General features: G+C 27.3%; 1 protein-coding gene across 1 annotated transcript in view; it reads right to left on the bottom strand.

The window, feature by feature from the left end:
* LOC103577595 (uncharacterized) overlaps positions 1-23,632 on the bottom strand; it is a 50,054-nt gene that overhangs the window by 12,211 nt on the left and 14,211 nt on the right. Inside the window, exons 2-5 of the mRNA XM_014439394.2 lie at positions 22,498-22,564; positions 19,720-20,252; positions 12,335-12,469; positions 1,546-1,734 (exon numbers count right to left, since the gene is read on the bottom strand). Of these exons, the coding sequence (XP_014294880.1) occupies positions 1,546-1,734; positions 12,335-12,469; positions 19,720-20,237 (842 nt within the window). The 5' untranslated portion in view covers positions 20,238-20,252; positions 22,498-22,564. The remainder of the gene's footprint in view (positions 1-1,545; positions 1,735-12,334; positions 12,470-19,719; positions 20,253-22,497; positions 22,565-23,632) is intronic.

Here is a 23,632-nt window from a genome sequence, read left to right as displayed (position 1 = left end):
AAACCTTTCTTGTAAAATTTTAGCAGTACCCCATTTTGCCCCCTTCTACCCTATGTAAAAAATTGGGAGCATTCGGAGTGATTACGGATTTTATTTAAATTCGCATTCCGATTCGGAGTTTGAATATTTAAATAAACTCCCCTTCGAAATGAATTTTACTCCAAAGAAATTAAATGAGTACAGTCATCCATTCCAAATTCACTCCGGATTTAACTCGCAAATTTTTTACAGTACTATACAAGTACTGAAAAATACTTAAACTTTTTTAAGGCTTCTTATGAGTGGTTGGTTTTTACTTTACTTATTTATATTTAAACTTGAATTTTAATCTTTATAAAGATGATTAATGATGACCATCATCAAGGCTAAGTATTATATTATATATTTTTAATAACTTTAAATAAAAGTATATGCTGTTCGCTGTTTGACGTTGATAGAGTGTGTAGTGTATGCAAGATGTGCGGTTGTAGTGAGTCGTTGATAAGTGAAACGATTTTATATTCGATTTACTTGGCACATTATTCATCTCCAACTGTGCCACGTCTATTAATTCCCCTCAGTGCAATTGTTCTAAGTCTTGAGAAGTATAAGAGTGTAAGAGCTTAAGAGCCTTCTTAAAGGAAAGGATGATGGCCTTTGAATCCAAGACGGAAGGAAATATTATCTGCAATTTCATTAAACAGTTCCGATGGCTTTTGAGTTGTAGTTCAAATTGCCAAGAAATTATATTTCCTTTGGTATGACTGGATTTTTATTTACTTTGCAATTATTTTTTTTTTTTACTTGATAAGCTCTTGATGAAAACGAGTCTGCTATCGACTTAACTGCAAATTGTCGATATGATTTTTATGTCGCGAGCCAAGTATGTACTGTGATTAGCGATAAGCTATCACAGTTCAACTCCAAGAGATTAGTTTACTACCTAATGTTATTTATTTTTTATTACTTTTTTTTTTCATGTATGTTATTATATAATTGAGTATTTTACAGGATGTAATTACTTTGTATATATAAGGGAAAGGTGGGCAAATCGAGACTGGATAAGCAAAACGAACCAACCCGAAAATTTGTTACACAGAAAAAAAAGATTTCTTGACGAGAAAAAAATTTTGCAATATAAAAAATACACGCGGTGTCTTCTCTTTGAAAAATTTGAATTTTAAAAAAGTTACTTATCTTAATAATTTTTTTTTCGCGTATATATTTACCGACTGTACTGCAAATAAATTTTTTTGCATAGAGTAGATGTAAACACTGTTATTACATTTATTTTTTTTTTGAGAGCAGTCCGTTTTACCCGGCCAAAAAAAAAGTTTATTATATATTTCATCCGGTAATAAAATAAAAGGTGAAGAAAAATTAGAAATGTTTTTTTTTAAAGGATGTGCAGAAAGGGATTACGTCATTTCCGGTTAATTAGGGACCTTGGGGTCTCATGAATTGGAACTATAATTGTTATATTTATAATGTGTATAGGGGACTAAGTATGAAATATATATGTTATTTTTTTTAAAATCAAAGTGAATGTCTAGTAAAAAAATTTACCTGATTTGAGCATGGTACGCTGGAGATGTATGCTCTGTATGAGTGGTAAGAAGTTCTGCAGTACCGGAGGACATTATTTCAGAAAAATGACCTGTTGTAGGTATCAAGGGTTCGAGCAGAAGGACACCAGGCGTTGCAGGATGAGGTTGAGGTCCCAGAAACGCGACCCGAACTTTTTCTCTGCCTTCACTGCAAATTAAATTTTAAAAGAGAATCAATTAATTTGTCTATTATATATAATAAATTTAGATTTGTAGGACATTGATATTTACATAAATAAAATATTATTATTTTTTGGATTAATATTTTTAAAGAACATGAGAAACAAAGGTAGGTCGTGGCAAACAGACTAGAGTTCATCGATCTCGCCAGCGTGGCGCCGAGTTGTTACCTTTATATACAATAGCACACAATAATATATATATTTATATTTAAATTATTATTACATAATACAAAAAAATTCTATCTTTCTATTATTATATTTATCTTAAGTATGAATAAAATTATAATTTAGTTATCTATAAAATATTTATGCACAGAAAAAAAATTCTTGAATCAATAATTTTTTTTCGAAATCGAATTTTGGTTCGTCATTAGTTTCTTAATTTGAGAAAATTTTTACTTGCATCAAAAACAGGAAGTTCTTCATTCAAAAATTTCAATCTTAGTTCAAGAAAATTTATTATCGGATCAAAATTTATAATATTTTGAACGAAATTATTTTATTCCTTAATCAAAAGCACGATAATATTTCCAAAAATATTATTCTTTAAAACCGAGACTGATATTCTTGAAATGAGTTCTTAATACTCTTGATTCAAGTCGGTTATACATTGGAACAAGAATTTGAGGTTTTCTAAGCAAAGATATATTTTTTTTTAATTTAAAAAAATTATACTTGAGTCAATAATTTAAATTTATCAATCAAAGAAATTTTTCTTGAATCAAGAATATCAATTTTAAAAAAAAATATTCTTGAAAAAATAAATTATTTTTTCATTGTGATATTCTTGGCTCAATAAAAATCTTAAATAAAAATTAAAAATAAATATATACGATTTGATATTTAAAAAAATTATTTAAAAATATTAAATGTATAAAAGTATAATTTAATGCCATAACAAGGTCTATTAACCTCGTATTTATTTTTCTGGTCGAGTAATCGATCTATCGAGATCGAGTCACAGTACCCATGCTTCAATACTCGCAAGACAAATTATCGAAGGCGTTAATAAATCGTAATATAAATTCATACTTAATGACAATAATTTAAAAATAATAATAAATTATAATTTAATTGTTGTGATTTTTTTTTTGACCTTAAACTAATGGATCTAAAACAGTGACATTTTTACTATAAGATGTAATTTAATCTAAGAGCCTAATTTAAGATGTTATTATATATAAAAGTAAGGCCACTTAATAAATAGCTGACGTGGGCTTACAGCTGGTTCTCATCACTTACATTATTATTAATGCTAAGAAAAAAAAATATTTATATAGATATATATATATATATATATCTGTATGTATGTTTGTATGTATGTATTGGTGATTTATAGTACATAGATGGTGATATACTTAAAAATATAAATATGAGAACCACTGAGAAGTGAATTCGTAGAAATTAAGATGACTTCCTGAGGGTTTTGTAATTTACTTGCTCACGACAACTTCCAGACTACTTTTTACCGGTTTAAATATAATTATTCGTTAGACACCAAGATATTTAACATCAGATATATCGTTATTGTTTAATTAACAAGTCTCGACCGTACTTGATACATTTTATCTCATAATTAGAATTATTATTTATATTTAACGCTTGAATATTATTTTAATTTTATGTGAATATTTTTTTTTAATTTATAAATTAATTATGTCAATAGTTTTTTATTTTTTTTTTATTGTTAATTTTAAATTAGGTTGAAAAAAAATATTAAGATAAAAAAAAAAACATTTTTTTTTAATTAAAGGAAATTAAAACGGATTATAACCTCAAGGTTTTAAGATAATTATTTTTTCTGTATGTAAAGAATAATATTTTTTTTTTTGTGAGAGAAATTACAACAAAAGGTGCAAAATGAGCGTGAAATATTTTGGCGTAATTCAAATTCTGGTAGTAAAAAATTTTTTATTAATCATCTGAGTTTATTATTAAATATTTTTTAATTAATACAAGACAAGGAATTATTCTTGTTTGAAAACAAAAGGTGTCATAGTAAAGCCGGACTATGTTGGCCATCTATCGAAAATTAAAATAAACATGGACACAGAAAAAAAAAATTCTTGGCGCCAAAAATGTTAACTTCCCCATGAAAATTTTGACTTTCCCCAAGAAATATTTTTGACTATGAATTGTAAACAAAAATTTTCTATGAGCGACAAAAAATTTCTTGCGCCAAGAAATATTTTTTTGCTGTGTATCAAAAATTACTATGGTAATTACCATAGTAAAATTGACAGTAATTATATCACAAATTACAGTAACAATTTTAATTCACCGTGAAATTTGTTTTAAGTGACCACAAAAAACTATAGTATTGTTTACGACCTTAAACATGGAACACATTTAATGTGTGTTGAAATAATACACTTGGTTTTAGAGTGTAATTATTCAATATCCTGTTTACATTTTTTATGTTTACTTTGAATGAAAAACATCATTATCAAAATTTGAAGTCATGATGACTTTTGAGGAATGAAATATTTTAATGCATCGTTTAAAAAAAAACCAAGGGGCGAAACAAAATTGATAGATGACTTGATAGATTTTAAGATAAAAAAAAGAACATAACAATTTATTTATATTTTAAATATAATTGGATTTGTTACGAAGCCGAGCGAACCCTAACGGTCTATAAATTATTGGAAAAAGAGCATAAGCGTGTGATAGAAAGAGCATAAAGCCAAATAAAGATTTTTAAAATCTGTAACCAAGTTTCTACCCTAACTGTGTATGAATAGAATTGTAATGGGCTTTAACCACAAGGGTGAATTTTAAATCTAAATTTACCAAATGTTCTATTCATCGCTTCTTTAACCTAAAATATAGAACTATGTTTTTTATAACCTAAGAACTAAATTAACGAGACTATTAGCAGGACAATAATTATTTCTTTTCTCTATTAATTTAGAATTAGTGAATATTAGCTACTGTAGTGAAAAGTATACCCATAATTTCAAAAAGTAATGTTTTGCTCTTTGAATTAGTGAATATTCACTATTTGTTAGTCAAGTTCGCATTTTCATTAATTCACTTTTAAAGAGTCGATAAATGAAAAACAATTAAAAGTTTAATTATAATTTTGGATTTTTTTTTGCAAATAGTATTTATTCACATCCATAAATTAGTATATTACATACCAAGGAAAAAAAAGTAGGGCATTTTAAGCCGCGTGTGTAAATTGTCTACTCGAGCAGAAAGCGAAAGTGACAAACACGCGAATTGGGTCGCTCTACACTCTAAAACCAAGTGTGTTACAAGTGTATTATTTTAACACATATTAAATGTGTTTCATGTTTAAGGCCGTGAGCAAAACTATAATTTTTTCAAGTTCACTTAAAACACTGCTTATGGTGTTTCGATGTTATTTGGCAAGTGTTTTAATTTCGACTACATACTTGGTTTTAGAGTGTACGATTCTCTGGATGATTATACTATTTTTGAGCATAACTGCACTAAAAGTGTAAATTTCTGTCCTTTTTAGAGAGAAGAGAGTCTTTTTTTTCTTTTATGAGGAAGCAAATGATGAAAATTAACGTATGCGTCATTCTTCTCACAAACAGGAAAAATTTGAACTGCCTTAATTTGCGAGAAGAGTAGCGCATGCTAATTTTCATCAATTGTATTCTCATAACCTCAAAACTCGAATTTCTTCCCGCGTAACAAGGCAAGAATTCAAACTTTCGGTGCAGGCACCGTTAGAAAAAACATTTATTGTATACGATATACTGTTGGCTCAATTGTCCTATTATTGAGTTTTCACTTTTCTCAAATTTTCTTCCTTTTTTCTTGAAAATTCCCTTAGCTCACCCGCTATTGGTCTCGTTACCGTATTCTTAAAAACATTAACATTGCTTTATAAAATATATTTATCAATTAACCTCAATGTAATTCAATTTTTCTAATAATCTTGCAGTAATTCGTTTCACGTATCATAAGAACAGTTGTAATGCTACACGGGAATTGCATAATAAAAAATAAAATAAGAAAGAGAAAGATTGAATACAAATGAAATAAATAAATAAATTGCGTGACAAAATTATGGTATTGAATTACGCGTAATTTTTTTTTAAATCTCATATATATGTGTATATATGTACACGTTTAATATTTTTAATATTCTGCTTTCATGAATAATAAAAATTTGCGTACGTTGGACTTGAATAGTAAATTATTACCTCATACATACATAATATAGTCAAGTGTTTCATTAATGATTGAACTATAAATATATTCATTTTCACGGCATTGATAGCTAATCTATTTCTATAAACTTATTGTAATTATATACTTTCATTTGAATATTAACCGATTAAAATTTTAAATAAATAACTCAATTAATTATTTGATAAGATGTAATTTTCTTAAATAATCGAATAAATATTTATAAAATTATCTTCTCTCTTGTATGCACTTGTGATATTTTTTTCCCTTTTAATCGACATGATGTCATCACCTACTAAATACATATACACACGTGAACACCTCTCAGAAGACCTTGAATTCGTGACATCATCCAACCAAACGATCGCACATTTAATAACACACTATTCTCATCTGGTGCGCATTTTCGTAAATACGTAATATCTATACATATATATGTTACTTTGCTATTTTTGTTTACAATAATAACAGTGATAGTAACATTCTGAAATAAAATTTTGAATTTTATTCCAATGTAAATACATATATTATTATTGTTTGTTTATTTAGCGTTTATATCGGATATATCAACTAAATAAACATATATTACGGTAACCTAGATTTTTTAATAGATATTATTTAAGCGAAATATTTATTTAACTGTTACTATGAAGGAAAGCAGTTTACGGTGAACAATAAACATCGATCACTTTCATTTTCTCTCTTTTTCTTCCTTTCTGTACAGTAAGTTTCGTTAATATGTATGTGTATATATATGTTTTACGATGGCATTATCAGGCGTCACAGAGTCTACTTGCTTGTTATATTATTTTCTTGCCTTATTCTTCCTTTATCCTTTAAAACCGCAGAATAAAGTATTAAAACCCTAAGCCCTTAACTAATCCTACAAACATGAAAAAAACATTAACTTTTATGACTAAAGTCATTTTTTATTTTTTTATTAAAAAATCTACAGTTAAATGCAACTAATTTTTTAATCTAGAGTTTCTTGGTAAGATTAACAATAAAATATTATTATTGTTATGATAAAAAGTAAAAATTCAGACGTGAGACTTGACTTTTTTTTACTTTTCAAACACAAATAATTTTTGAATGGTTAAAGTGAATGGAGCCCTACTTCTGTCTAGACAGAGAGAACTATTTACTGTTTTTTAAAATTTATATTAAATGTATAATAAAATTAGTTATGATAAATCAGAATATTTTGTAAAAAATTTCTAAAAATTTGAATTACTATAGATTTGAAAAGATGATATATAAAAATGATTGTTTGCATATTAATACATAACTTGATTGTTCTATTCTAACCTATCAGTACTAGAAGTAATCGAAAAGAGCCGAATATTGACGAACAAAAGTAAGAAATATTTTGTTATAAAATTACCATCTTGTGCAGTACAAAGTTGCAGCAAAGTCAGAATTTTCGAGTCATTAACTTTTACATTAGTAAAAAATTATGTTAAATATAAAAACCTTTTAAATATGGACATCAATTAATCCAATTTTCAAATAATATTTTTAGTTAGAATGTATGATAATTCTATTTATTTGAATTATGGAGAAATATATATGATATATTAGTCGCAATGACTATACAATATAATAACAGGTTATAAAATATCATGGTAACATCTTGATATATTTATAGAATTTATTGTTACTAAATATACTATTCAATATTTGGACCATAGGAAATTGACCCGGTGATAATCATTTAATTAATTCAAATAAATTTGAACATTTATTCATATATTTATGACTTCCTCAACAACTTATTTTTTAATTCGATTATATAATTTACGACATTAATATATTACTTCTTTTTCATACCCTGTCAAAGTCTAAATTGTTGTGTTTTATTTTTTCTGAAATTTCTCACGTCATAATATTCAAGTTCGTGGGAAAATTCTCTATTGCCTGTAATTTTTTTTTAAGTATTTAAATAACGTAATAGATTTTTGGGTAAAATGAAAGTGTTACTATGTAGCAAAAAAGTCTTTGTAATATTGAAGTGTCCAAGTTTTTCATGAAATGCTTCGATAATTTTCATGAAAGCATTATCTGGGTGTTTTTAACTATATAAGTTATTAATTATACTAAAATGTAAGATGAGTACGCAATAGTTACACCTTTATTATCGATTGTATTGGACACAGAAAGATCGTCCAAATGGGAGGATACTAGAATAACGTGTGTCAAGATGGCGGGTCGCCATAGTAACCCAGGGAAAACCGGCGTGATATAGTTATATATCCAGGGCTACAACAATTCACATCCTTTCCGGAATTTTAACAAATTGTCGCTTTTATTAGAGACTTGTCATCAAGACAATAACATTACCTACCATTATACTATATACATTTACTACCTTACGTATCTATTATTTTCGGTCCGAATGACAGGCGTGAGAATAAAAAGTGAAAGCGTTATTTCCAATCTTTACACCCGGGTATTTTAAATTATTATCTTAATTACTTTATTCTAATGGGTAAATAAATATATTTTAGGTAATGGATTTGAAAAAAAAGTGCTTTCACTTTTTTAAAAAAAATTATTTTTGAATTTAATTCCCGCGTATTTTTAAAATTGTTTTTAGTTTTTAGTGCGGAATAAAAATTTAAAATAAAATTAACAGTTGTCGTTTTTTGTGACCTTTGATTTGGTTTTGCCGTTTTTCTGGGCTCTACTCGTGGAATGTCGAGAGTGAAGTAGAGAAAGGGGAGAATTGTGTAGAGAAACCAGAAAGATTAAAAGTGAACGCAGGTACTAAAAACGAGGGTTATATATTTATATATATACGAAATAATATTTTATATTATTTTTAAATATTTAAATTATTCAATTAGTAATTTTTTTTTTTTACGATAAATGTCAATTTTTTTTTAATATTTTTCGAACAAAAATTTATAATAAATAAATTTCAATAAAATAAATTTTTAAATTAAATAAAATAAAAATTAAAAATATTACCTGAGTTTTTATTAAAATTACTCCGATTTCTTCATATGTAAAATATAATTTTTTTATAACACTACAATATCTTTATTCGATTAAATATTAGTGTTATCTTATTCACACACAAAACGAGTTTTGTCACGAATTATATATAATATATATATGTACTTATATTTTTACCGGCATAATTGTCAGTTTGTAAATTTAGTTTAGAGCTCACTAATTATTTCCCGCGAGCTACAAATATTTAAATTATTTAAAGATTCACTCAACTCGAGACCATTTAAAAAATATATATATAATTAATATATTTATTTATTTAATTATTTATTAATATATTTATCTGACGTTTTTATAAATTCCACTTTAGTGAGTAAAAATTTAAATTTTTAAGAAAACTTATAATTGAAGAATTTAAAACTCGCGTGATTTTAAATTTAAATAATGTGTCAAATTAATGTAACAGTTATTGTTAACTATATAATAGTATTTAAATACAATGTCAAGCCGAAAACAGGCCCAACACGACTGAAAATTTTCTGTCGGTAAATTCCACAGCAACTCCTCGCGTCACTACCACGCCTGCGTCCAGATCATTCGTTTCTACTCGCGCGGAAAGTTACGATTTAACCCGAAGATATTTAACACGTCACGCATGCGTGTTTTATATATTATTTTTTTTTATAAATTTTACTTTTTATTTATTTATTTAATTTTGTTTTATTTTTCATAATTTATTTATTTTAAAAAATTGAATTTATAAAAGTTTTGAATAATTAATTAATTATTGGAAAAAATTCTACTTAATGATATAATTTTGATAATAAATACTAATGTACTATAAAAAAAGCGATAACGTTAAGTACTTAAGTGAGTAATTGAATTTATAATTTTTTAAATAACTCAGTTTTAAAAAGTTTATGGTGTTTATGTATTCAAATTCATCATTATTATTTTTAATATTCAAATAATATCTACTCTTTTTAAAATTATTTATTGCTAGATAAATATAGAAGAAATGTATGACTTTGATATGTAAATGAATTTATTGGTTTTCTAAATAGTTTTATAAAGATAATAATAATGATAATAAGAACAACATAAAGAGATTTCAAGCAGATCTGATATGGATCTAATTATAACATTTGATAGATGAACGACTTGGTAAGAATTTTTTTTAGCTCATCACTTATTTGGTATTACACAGCAGCATATAGGCCTTGGGGTTTTAAAACCATATTTACCAAGTTTATCTTTAATAAGTCGAGGTTACTGCACACTTTTAATTCAAGTAATTTTACTCTTTTTCTACTTTTTATTGACTTATTTGATTTTGCTAGATGTCACATTAATCATTTATTAATAATCATTAATTATTATTTTTTTAATGATAATTAAAAAAACTACGTATTTAAAATACTTTTGAAAAATAAAAAAAAATTTATTTAGTTATTCGAAAATTCTGTGTCTTTAAAACAGAGGAAGAATGATTCGGAAGTTAGCAGACTATAGAAAATTTTTGGATTTGTTTTTTTATTTAATTTGAAGAAAACCAAAAAAATAAATAATTGCACTTGTAGGAAATTCAAAAAACTATAAGTGCAATTTTTTAAATAATTTTTTTTTGTAATTAATCAGTTTTTAAAAAATTCAAAATTATTAGATGTCAAAAATTTCAGTCTCGAAAAAATTCAAAAACTCGCAAAGTATCGATTTCTTAAGATCGTTCAAGAATTTCGGAGGCTCTTGAGTTTGAATATTTTCAAGCGGCCTTTAAATATTGATATTAAGACTTAATAATTTTTTTATCGGCTCATGTGATTATAAACGAATTTAGAATATGATACATAAAAAAAGTTAATTATAAACATATTATCAAGGTCGTATTCTATTTCATGAATAGTTTAATTTTAAACGAGAAAAAAATTAAATTTTTCAACATTTTTCAGATTTGTAAAACCGAAAAATTATTATATAAGATGTAAAAAAATAATTTCCGTTTTTTGGGTCACTCTAATTACGTACTTAACATAATAAACTTTTAAATAAGTATTTAAATATACAAATACTCTATTTATATTTCAAATATTTTTGCATTAATGAAGTAGAGAAAAAAATTTGTTTACAAAAATTTTCAGTAAATTATCATGTAATAAAAATGTTCTTAACTTAAGTAGACTATTTCCACATAAAAAAAGTAAATATAAAATATTCATTACTTAAAAATATTAGTAATTTATAAACTACTTGGAAGTTCAAGCAAAATATAGAAAAAGAAGTATTTAAATACAAACACATGATACTTTTACTTAAATACTTTACAAATTTAATATAGGGGAGGAAAGGGGGTGCAGAGGAAATAAAATATTTGTGTGGATTCAAATACCCGGGATTTTCGAACCGACTCCAAAAAAAATTACAATAACAAAATTTTTAATATCTACTCTCAATGAAAAAAAAAAAGAAAAAAAAAAAATTTGCAGTACAGTTAGTAAATAAAGATGCCAAAAAAAAGTTATTGAAGATAAATAACTTTTATAGAATTTAAATACAGCGAAGAAGCCACCATGTGCATTTTTTGTGGCCAACGATAAATTGAATCCGCTAAATCGTAGACTCAGTGCCAAAGTTGTAATGAATGGGTCTACGATACATGCGTCGGTGTTCATGATAACGATATTAAATTTATCTGTGACTACTATATTCTATTTTGATTTTTAGTTTTAACTCTTAACAGTCCTTAAAGTTTATTTTCTAGTAAAAATGATTTTAAAAACCAAAAGTCCCGGAAAAAATTCTCGAGGCCTTCAAAATTCGGCAAAAAATATGACAAGTCATAAATGACCAATAAGATCAGTTTTAGAAAAAAAATGTCTACTAAATTTTAGGGGTAGTCCGTTTTTTCCACCTTTCCCTCATATATAAATGAAACAAAGATAAAATCTTTAATGAAAATAATTTAAGAGTATAAACGCATCATAAAAACTAAAAATAAGTCTACACAAAAACGACCTCGTTTATATACGAATATATATGTATATATTTATATTTTTCCACCCACTAAGTTTTCTGACAATCATGTCATTAGAGCCCAGATCTCATCATCATAATCATTATCACGTTTGATTCCATTGATAACTTGTGATGCTCGTGTCCTGAATGCATAATCATCGCTTATGTCGGCTCTTTATCGTTTTATGCATAACAATTTCACCCTTCCCTCTTATGTATACATATTTTTATGAGTGCGTTAATGTAAAAGAGTCAGAGAGGTAAATTACGGCAAATAGCTTTCATATATCAACAGAGCGAGTAAATATTATCATTATATTATAATTCAAGGGCTTACTAAATTTAGTAGTTTAATACGTCAATGATATCGAAAATCACGTACGTGCGTTAGTGGATATTTGAGATAATTAAATAAAAATAGTTTAAACTCACTCTGTATCAGGAAATGGAGCAATCGGAACTCGGCCGTTATGTTCAAGAAAATTATTCATCTCAGGCTCTTCTTGGACTGGAGTTTCGTAAACTAACGTTTCGACCATTGAGCCTTTACTCGATCCAAAAGACACCCTGTAAATTAAATTTCACATTTATATAAACACATTTACTACATAAATAATGTTAAAAAAAAGTATAGACCTCAAAATTAAACTACAGTCTTATCAATAAAATTTCTTAGAAAATAAAAAAACATATTCTAATTTTTAAAATTTATTTAGTCGACAATTCAAAGTAAATTATTTTTTTGGGATTATTTAGTCACTTTGATCAAAAGTTGACGGAAATCTACAACTGAAATAAAATGTCAAGTTGACTGTAAAAAATTGATGGTGCAAATAATTGACGAAACTTGCCGTCAATTTTGTTTATTCAAAATTTTTATTGTAACTTTCTGTCAAATCGTAACTTTCTGATTAAACTTAAATTTCTATTACGTCAACTTGCAGTTCATATTGTTTTCATATTACAGTCAAAAGGTAACAGCATAACTTGACGTAAACTCGACGTTAAGGGTCGGCAGTACTAACGGAATTTCTGGATTTTATATTTCTAAATTTTCCAAGGAAGTTCTCTAGTGTCTTATGTATTTTTCCAGAAGCGGAAAAAATCGTTGTAATGACAGTTAATTAATAAATTAATATAAATATAAAATTCAATAATTTCTTAGTTACGGCCTAGCCTTAACCTGACCGAAAATGCAGAACAAATTTTTGAAAAGAAATCACGGATTTTTCAAAAAAAATTCTGCAATTAATAATATACCGACAAAGTACTAAAGTTCTTTATAAAAATGCTAGATGGCGCTAAAAGTATGAAATTCCGCGGGAATGTTTGAATTCGCAGAATAAGCAATAAAAGTCACGTGGGCTGTGAGTTTAAATATATTACATATCACGTATATTACAAAGAAGAAGGTAGGGATATATTTACGTATCACCGTTCCAGACTTGGTGATGCAATCATTATACTTATAATAGGTAGACTTATGACGGGATTTTCTGCTTTCGTTATGTTTATTTTCATCTCCCACTCTGATATACAAGCGGATGACAATTGCGCAACATAGAGACAGTAATTGCTGGCACATCTGTTGTACAGAAATTTAAGTCATCATCTATTAACTTTATGAGATTGTACTTAATATTAAAACATTATTTCATTCAAGTGTCAACTGACGTACATCTCAAGTAAATATATCAACTTTATCAGGTTAATTGACACGGAAAATTCAAGGTCAAATTATCATAATAATAAACGTCTGTTAAATTAATCGGGTAATTAATTAAATCGTATCGAAGTCCATTAGATATTAATTTTTTTTTTAAATATAAATTTATGGAACTTTTGGTTTTAATTTATGTTACTGCTACACTGTAAAAAATTGTGAGTGAATACGGATTTTATTTAAATCCGAATTCACTTCCTCGGAGTTCCGGAGTTTAAAAAAAATTACTCCGCGTGCGGAGTAAATGAGGATTTTCTTATGAGCGGAGAGATTTCAGAGTGACGCGGATTTTATTTAAATCCGCATTCACTCTGCTCTGGAGTTTTAATATTTAAATAAATTTATATTTAATAGAAACAGCTGTTAATTATAAACATAATTATTTAAATAAATAATTCATTCAGATATTAATAATTAAACTTAAAATGTTATGTTTTTAATTTATAAAATGTTTTAGTAACTCGCTAAATTATAATTTCATATATATAATACATAGTGAAAATATTAAATTATTGAATAGCTAGTGGCATAGTTTTTATGGGAATATTTAATATTCCAGTACAATATGAAATTTTATTTCGTGGTATGGTTGATGTAAGTCATACGACAGTTTGTGACTCAGTGGAATTATATTTATTAAAGTTTTATTATCAGCTGCTTATAATTTTTAAAAATAATTTCGCGTAAATATATGAGAAGGGAGCTCGTAATTATTTACGTACTCAATATAAATGTCAAAATATCAAAGACCTAAGCTCACTATATACTAGTAATTTTTTTTATAATTAATATTTTCCGAAACTCTCCTTCTTAATGAAATTTACTTCACGGGAATTAAATAAATAAAAAATCACCCACTTATTCCATAAGTAAAAGATACGAACGCTTACTAATTTTTAATTTATGACAGAAAACTTTTCTTCTGGTTTTGTATTACTCGTTACTTTCCACATATTAATTTTTCCATACTTTTTTTTTCATATAAGAAAAAATGAGCTTAATAAATTGAATTTATTCTGTACCGTTTTATGATGCGAAACATTTTTTTTTACGGTTAGACATTTAATATGACGCATAGGTCGTAGGTATAATAAAGAAGAAACCTGATCAGAGATAATATCTCACTTGTTTATATATTTTTATGAGTTAACAGTTAACTAAGTAGGCGAGTGGCGTATAAATGCGTCGTTTACGCTATATTCAACCAAACTCCTACACTTATTTATCCACCGACTCCGCATCTTCTAATATGGAATAACAAATTTTAAAATGGATAAAGTTAACTTTCTACGGCACATGTTTTTTTTTGTTTGCCTTCATATATGTTATTTATATTTAGGAACGGTAAGTACACAAAAGCGAAAATAAATTTATAATTGAAGAGAAAATATTTTTTTTTCTCCATCTACAGAATCATTTTTTTTTTTTTTTCTAATTTCTATACGCGGAATTTTTTTTACACCGATTTAACACCGTTGTTATTTCATTTTAACACCGCGCAGTGTTAAATTGAGTCCATTTTTATCACTGGTCTTTTTTACAGTGTATCAAAAAATGCAATAGTAAGTGTAGATAATTAAAAAGAGAGAATTGAGTTTATTAAAATAGATCATATAAGTGCGCAGTTAACTTTTTGGCAGCAAACTAAAACGTTCAACAATAAATATAAAACTATATGTCAAGTATACATTTAGCGATTCATCACAGTCTTATTTATCACGTGATTATCATGACAAATTAATAAAATACACCGGGTAGATTTATCATCAATAAAATATGCTTTGTAATGAGGATATTTAAATGTTAATACATATGATATATATAAATGGTATAAATTAATCTATATTATAGTAACCCTGATCTGACATTGCGAAGAGTAAGCGTACAAGAAAAATTTTCAACAGGAAACAGGTTCTGTATACTAACCCACGTGGTAAAAGAACACAAGTTTAAACATAATAATTGGTTGGAAGAAATCAGAGAATAAAAAAATCACCAGCGATGAAAAATTTTATTTCTGCTCTAGGGTCTACTGAAAGGTAATTGGATGGTACTCTAAATAGCAACATAATATTACTACTAGTACTTGTACTTTAAGTGTAGTACAATAAACCACACCTACCTTTGCACGGAAAGATTATTCAGACGTGATAATTGAAGACTAGATATCTTCTTATGAATCAGAGGATACCTACGCTTCAAAACGTTATAGAACGAGTATCTTTAAATAGTTTATTTTCAATAGAATTACTTGTTTGAAAAAAAGAAGAGATTTTACTTGTACGCTCAATTGATCATAACTCCAAAGTACTCAATGTAATGGGGTATTAAATAAAAATATTGCTACCATACTCTTCAGATTTATTAAATGTCATAAAAAATAATGAGCTGGTGAATTAGATTTTATACTTATTAGTACGCTGAGAAAAAGTTAGCGCTGCGAGCGATGCCGTTAGACATTTGAATATAGCTAAACAAAACCTGCAGAGAAAGTCTTCTGACAGTTGTTTGAAAAAATCCCCGTCGGAATAACGACTTTTGTCAATTAACGACATCATTATGAGAACTAAACTATCTGATTCTAATCTATTTCGATATTCATTCAATAAATTTTCTGTAGACGACCCAATATTAAGAAGTAAGACTCGTCAATATTTGAATCAACGGAGCAATTTAATTTCTTCAACGCTGGGTGAATTTCAATGACAAACAACAAATTATCGACTTAAACAATGAATTATTTGAGAAAATTACAAACACATAATAAAATGAAATTTTTTGATATTAGGTACTATTCAAAACAATTCTGCCAGCTCCTAATAACTATGCGAAGGTTAAAAAACAATTTTTGATTTTTCAATGAATGATAATTTATCACAATCATACTGTTAATGTATCTCAAAATAATATATGATATATTTTTGATAAAGTATTGTATAATAGAAGAGTAGGTGATTATTTCTGAACATGCGATGAAAATCTATTGTATACAATTATTGTAATAGAGCATTACTTTACAATAAGAAAAGATATTTCTGAATACTATTGATACATAAATGAAAAATAAATGTATAGAGACTGAATAAATTGTAAATTTTAAAAATGATGACATTTTTCAGAAATATAAAGATAAATATCCTAAAAATTTTTAATGCATTTCAATGGCAGGTCTTTGGCTCGCTAAGTTTCAGCCCTTCGTTGAAAAAATAGTGGTCTATATTACCAAGGAAAAGATAAAATAAAAAAGGAAAAGTTCCTTCTCTAGTAAAAGAATGAACATGTAAGAAAATTAAGTAGAAAAAATGAATTAGTGATGATTTAAGTTGACAAGTCGACTTTTAAATTTAGCGGTAGTAGAACACTACCTCTGCTTCGCGTTCGAGGTGTGCAAAAAGTGTAAAAAGTCTCTATAGGGGCTTCACACTAAACAACCTCTTTTTTTCTCTTTTTCATATGAATCAAAGTTGAAAAATTCATGATCATGAATAATTTATTTTTATAAATTTAATTCAAAATAATTAAAAACAATTTATCGATATACTGTGAGATCTTAATATAATAAGCAATTTTTTCTTTCACTTACAGGAAAAATTTAATGAAAGCATCTAAAGTGCTTATGCAGACTGTGCTGTATTTTATTCCGCAAAAAAAATGGAATCGCGAATTTCTGCAAATTTATGGAGCAGTATAATATAACGAAGTTGGATAAAGTAAAAAAACAAAGTTTAAATAATTGACCTTTAAAGTTCAAGATATGAACTAGATATTCTGCATATTTTGAAGTACAGTTTCATGTTTCATATATTATAATGAGATCATTTCGTTCACTTGAAAAAATTCTTCATAATTTTATTAAAGTAACCTTTTAATTTTCATAAGCGCGATTGACTGATTTGACCCATTTGTAATAAGTTATGACTGTTCAGACCTTAGCCGATCTTTAAATTTCTATAAAATAAATTTTAATGAAGTACTTCAATTTACAAGCAGATAATGTATAATATCTATTTTTACAAAATATATATGTAAGGGCGACTGGGACACAACGGACCATACAGGGTACGATGGTGCGTTTTAAAAATTTGATGAAAATTTCTTTTTCATTGTCGAGTTTCTATATATATACGACATGTTTTCCAAGTTTTAAAGCGATACGAGTTACTCGGAGTACGACCCACCCCAAAATATGGAGAAAAAAGTTTTTATCTGTCAAAAGTTTGTTTCTGTTCTTTGTAATTTAGAGTTTTATAAAAGTACACTTATACTGCTCGTATTAATTTGACTTTTCGTTAACAATAATAACAGAGTAGACTTATGTTACCTTATCATAGAACTCGAAGTTGGCCATAGTTATATTTTTCAAACTTTGAGTTGTCTTTTAAATTTTGTCCCTCACCCGACTAATAAATTTTTTTTCAAAATCTCATTCAGCAAATTTGATTGTCTGTACAATAGTATTGTATATACAATTAAATAACATAAGGCATTGTTTCATCTTCTGAAGACTTTTAAAAATCCACATAATTGAATAGTATGAAAAAAATTTAATCCATACATACAAAAGACTATAAAGAATATCCAGTATGTTTAAAATAAACTTATGACGTTATACGGAATGAATGTAACGTAATGTTTGTTGTGTAATTTAGTACTTACGAGAAAAGACTCAAGGTTAATACCAAAGTAAACAACGCAGTTTTTTTGAGGATAAAATAATTATAAATATGGATAAAAAATTTGTTTGGTTAAAAAAAGAAAAAAATGCGTATCAAATATGAACGGAATTTGAATGCTTACAGTCACGACTAATTTAACAACATACTACCTTGACAGTGAGCATTCCTTTTATTCTCTACTGTACGATCTTGGCCTCATGATTCATCGTGGCACGCGAACACGAGTTATTGTGTAATTCACATACCGAGTTATATTTTTTTAAGTTGAATAAATAGTTTACTATCTCCGGGTAAAGAAAAAAATCATTTCAAAAAATTACGAAAAAGTTCAATCTGTAGAACTTCTAATTTGAGACATATTATAACTTCGTTTAACTTTTTTTAGAAATTTTATGATTTTAATAGTAATAAAAAAATTCATTTCCTGACGAATAGAAGTAGATTTCTCATTATGCATTCATTAATTAATCGCTAAAAGATTTCTAATGAATTTAAAATTCTATCTAAGCTAGAAAATGTAAGGTTTTATCACTGCAATTTTATAGCTAATTCAATTCTCTATAAAAGCAATATTTTTTTTTTCTGATTATATTGTTATGTTTTATAGTTATTTTTATTGCCAATTGCATAACTAAACATTATTTACTATCTTTCAAAACTTGCGGTTGTATTCGACATAAGACGCGGAAAAATTCATTTTTTGAATTTTTTTCAGTTTTAAAAACGATTTTTCTACTAGAAAAAATTTTGAACACTACTTCTAACTTATTGACCGAATTGGCCGATTTTTGAACTCGATCAAGGTAATCGCCCGCGAAATAAGTACATTGTTTCATCGCGATCCATTGAAAAATGTGGCGGCTATCCAAGTAACAAGTCGCAATACATATATATATTATATATGTATATAAACTTTTGAACTAAAAGTAATTTCGGGTTTTACTCGACTAATTATGATAAATTATGACAAAATTTATTGAAAACATCTCCATGAGGACAACTTTAGTCAGATTTCTATGAAATCTACTAAAAATACAGTCGATTTCGAATTTTTTACTTTACGTGAGCGAATTTTGAACCACAATTTTTTTCCATGCCCTGGTACAAATTTTTCAGAAATATCTCTGAAAAACTCAGTTCTAAAGACTTTTTCAGAGTTTTTCAGAGAAAAGTCCGGACAATTTACACCATGATGATATAGAGATTTTTTAACTTTTTCTGAACTAGTAGAGTGTAGTAAAAATGAAATAAAAAAATAAAATACTTTTGTCAGCCATCCCAGTATCAGATAAATAAGTACTAAAATCACGTGTGTATGTCTAATAAATATAAACTTAAATAGTAATTTAAATCCTTAAAATTTTCCCAAGATTCGAGTTAAATAGCAATAATAATAATATTATAATTTAAAAGTTAACCTTTTGAGACTTGCGTGCTTGCCGCCATTAGCAATCTTGGATTTCCGGTCACTTCCAACAGTACTAGCTTCACTATTAATACTATGAAGACTATCGTCTTTGGTAACTCTGGAAGTATGAAGCGTTGACTTTCTCGTCGTCGTTGTTGTTGTACCATTTCCATTATGCTTTGGACTGATGTCATTTGTAATTTCTGTTTGATGACATCGACCATTATCTCGCATTGTTTCATCCTCAATCCTCATTGAGGGTAATGTTGTTGTGATCATTGTCGTTGATGATGTAGATATCGTAGTTCCCGTAGTTGTAGTCGTAGTCGTCGGTATCGTCTTAACGCTACTATTATTTGATGCTGTTTTATTGCCATCGGCTACTCGGTTCGGTGCCCCAACTGTCGCCAATCCGTTCCGCATCATCTGCTCGCCATGATTCTGTTGAACTCTTGTCAGACGATTGAAACCTTGTGTTAATTCTCCTGGTGGAGTCTTGCCCCCCGCAGGCAGTGCATACGATAGCATCGTATCCTTTAATTACTTTAAACAAAAAAAAAAAACAATAATAATTTATCAATTTTATAAGAACTTAGAAAAATTCGATAGAAAAAAAAAAAAAAAATATTGGAGATATATTTTATTTAAAATTTAAAAAATTAAATCGTCACATTCTAAATCGTACAGTTAACTTCCGGTAAATAAAATCCATTGTCATGCGACGTTCAATTTGCACGGTTATTTATGTTCAATGAACCATGATGTCTATAATAGTAAATTATAGCTACAGTTTAACATTTTTTTTTTTTTTTATTGAATTTTTTTTTTAATTCAGAATATAATAGTTGATTTTGTAATAACGTCATCGTCAGTTATATAGATCAATTTAGTTCTCAATAAAATATATGAGAGACGTAAAAGATCTATTTGTTATAAAATAAATGTACCCTTTACGAGTCATTTAAGTGTACGGTTTTATTTAAATTTCCCGCTGAGAAAATTGAAAATCTTCAAAAATAGGGAAGTTATTGGATTTGGTTTGATTTTTGAAAACCGAGTTTTCAATAGATCTCGACATTTTGAGCTTCTAGAAAAGTTTTTTTTTTTTTTTTTTTTTTTTTTCAAATATTTCTAAGAAGATGACCGAGTGTATGTTCACAGAAAAAAAAGATTCGTGGTACAGAAAATTTTCGCATTATGAATTGAAATTGATCCTTTTTTTCTTGTCCTAAAATAATTATTATTTTCAATTCATAATGGAAAATATTTCTTGCGAACGAAATCCTTTTTTTTCTGTGTATAAATTTCGAACGGATTGAAAAATTTGGATTTTTGATATGAAATTCAAAGCGATTTAATCCCTAAATTTTGTAAAAAAAAAAAAATTAAGCCCGATCAGTACAGTACGTTTCGTGTCATTCCAAAAGTAAATTTTCAAGAAAATATTTTTTAAAATTCGCATTGAATGCCGCCTTAACTCCAAAATCAAATCATCTGTTCGAGAAAAAATTTCAAAAAAGTTTTTTTTTTGGATAGTATGATAATGGCTGAATTGATTGATTTTAAAAGTTTTTCAGCGTGGGCAGAAAAAATGCATTAAATGTCACATTGAAAGGAAAAATCTGTTGGCGTTGAAAATATAGCGGCAGCGAAAAATTAAAAAAAAAATAATTTACCTATTTTTTCAAATCACTTGAATTTTTGAATTTTCATAGATCAAGGCAAGACATAACTTTTCAAGTTTCTGATTGAACTTTCAAATATTCGATTCGAATATTAGTACTTGTTATGAACACTAGTAGCAGACTCCTACAATTAGCACTAAAATTGATCACTTAAACTTTAATTTAATTATAATTTCACTATCATTTATTTACTTGAGACAATATAAATACAATTTCACAATTAACCAGCTGATAAAGAACACTAGTACTTTGTATGACTCACAGTCCTTATATTTAAAATAATTCCCGATAAAAAAATAAACAATGAATTGATAGCAGCTTTAAATTTAATTATCGTGCAAAATAAATAAAAATATTTTTTTTGCTCACGTTATTATTCAAAGACAATAAAAAATCTTGTGATGTGAAAAGAATAGTAATAAAGTAATTCATTGATAAAACAACAACTGCTTCGCGTCACGTTCCGTAGCATAACAGTCGCACGCTCATCGTCGTAGTCACGTGATTTGCAACGGTCCCGCGAGAGCGTGAGCTCTTTCTATTCACGATGGGATCGTATAAGTGTTGAGAAAAAAAAAACGTAAACGTTAAGTACAGGAGTTTTATAAAGGTATTAACGATGAGAGCAAAACACGTTCATCAAAAGTTAAGCTTAAACTGACGTTTCTGACGCTGAAGCACTAAATTCGCGTCAGTAATCGCACGTCAGCCCACACCTTTACCTGCTTCACTACTGCGCTCTAGTCATCTATTTTTTTTTTTTTATATTTATCTACAGTTTACTACTACTACTACTACTACTTTTACTAAACATATGAATATGTATATATATTTATATGTACACACATATTTTAAATTGACACTAAGTGACTTGGTATTTATGAAAAATATTAAAAGCTTTGAATTAATAAAAGAACAAAGTAATTTTGATGATGATGATAAAATAGAAATGGAAATTAGCCAGACTTGCCAGACTGCATTTGCACTCGTTCTACTTTAATTATAATTCAAACTGACCACATTGCTATGGCATCTGAGATCTTACATTACTTACTGTATATATAGTATATATTAAGAATTTATAAATAAAACATTTAACTTACTCATAAGATTGGACGGAGTGCATCCCACCAAGTTCCACAAGTCTTCCTGATTATCAAACATTGGTATCTGCAAATAAACAAAACAAATTTTCATTTTTTTTCTTTACTATCTGGCAAAATATCTAGCAAAATCTGAATATTTATGAAAGAATCTGAATAATTGTCAAGAAAACATTTGCAAATATGGTTAAATCTGACTAAATATGATCAGATTCAAATTAAATATCTGACCATATATAATTTTATCTGATCAAATCTGATCAATTTTCATCGGATTTGATTGTATTCACAAAAAATTTTCTTCATAATTGATCAGATTTTTTCAGATATAGTCAAATTCATATATGATTAAATTTTGATAGAATAACCATATCTGGCCAAATCTGAATATTTATTAAGAAATATGAACGATTGCCAAGAAAAATTTGCAGATATCATTAGGTCTGACAAGATATGATCAAATATGGTCAGGTTCTAATTCAATATCTGACCAAATCTGACCATTTCTCATCAGATTGAATTGTACCCGTAAAAATTGTTTCTTGATAATTGATCAGATATATTCATATATGTTCAAATTTGGGTAGATATGGCCATATCTCGCCAGATTTGAACACATATGAACAAATCTGAACAGTCAATATGAAAAGAATTTGCAGATACAACTAAATTTGACGACATCTGACCATACCTCATTAGATTTAATTTTTTCACGGGAATATTCTTTAACTTGGTTCAACGAACTCTGAGCCAAAAAAATTAATAGAACAAAACTAAAAAATTAAAGGCAAAAAAGTTAAAAAGTGAGTGATTCAAAAGAAGTCATTCAACTTGATCATAAAAGTTGTTTTCCTTGACTATAGAATATTATGAAAAAGTCCATTAGGTAATAGAGACTAGAAAAAAAGTACTAGTTATGTGTCTGGCCCTTAGGCTATGTTTTTTAAATGGTGAGAAGCTGTAAATGTCGTAGGTGGGAAGAGAACGATCTCTCTATGAATAGATGACTCTCTTTTCACAGACAGGTGACATGTGTACACACCTATGTACGTTCATGTTAAACCCATTAAATATCTACCGGAAGTTTAAGAAAGGTCAGTGACTTTTTCAAAAGCTAGTGACCCATTTTAAAAAT

This window comes from Microplitis demolitor, chromosome 6 (assembly GCF_026212275.2).
Source record: "Microplitis demolitor isolate Queensland-Clemson2020A chromosome 6, iyMicDemo2.1a, whole genome shotgun sequence".
NCBI lineage: Eukaryota > Metazoa > Arthropoda > Insecta > Hymenoptera > Braconidae > Microplitis > Microplitis demolitor.
The sequence above is the reverse complement of the archived record's forward strand: the minus strand, read 5'-3'. Positions and strand labels throughout refer to the sequence as shown.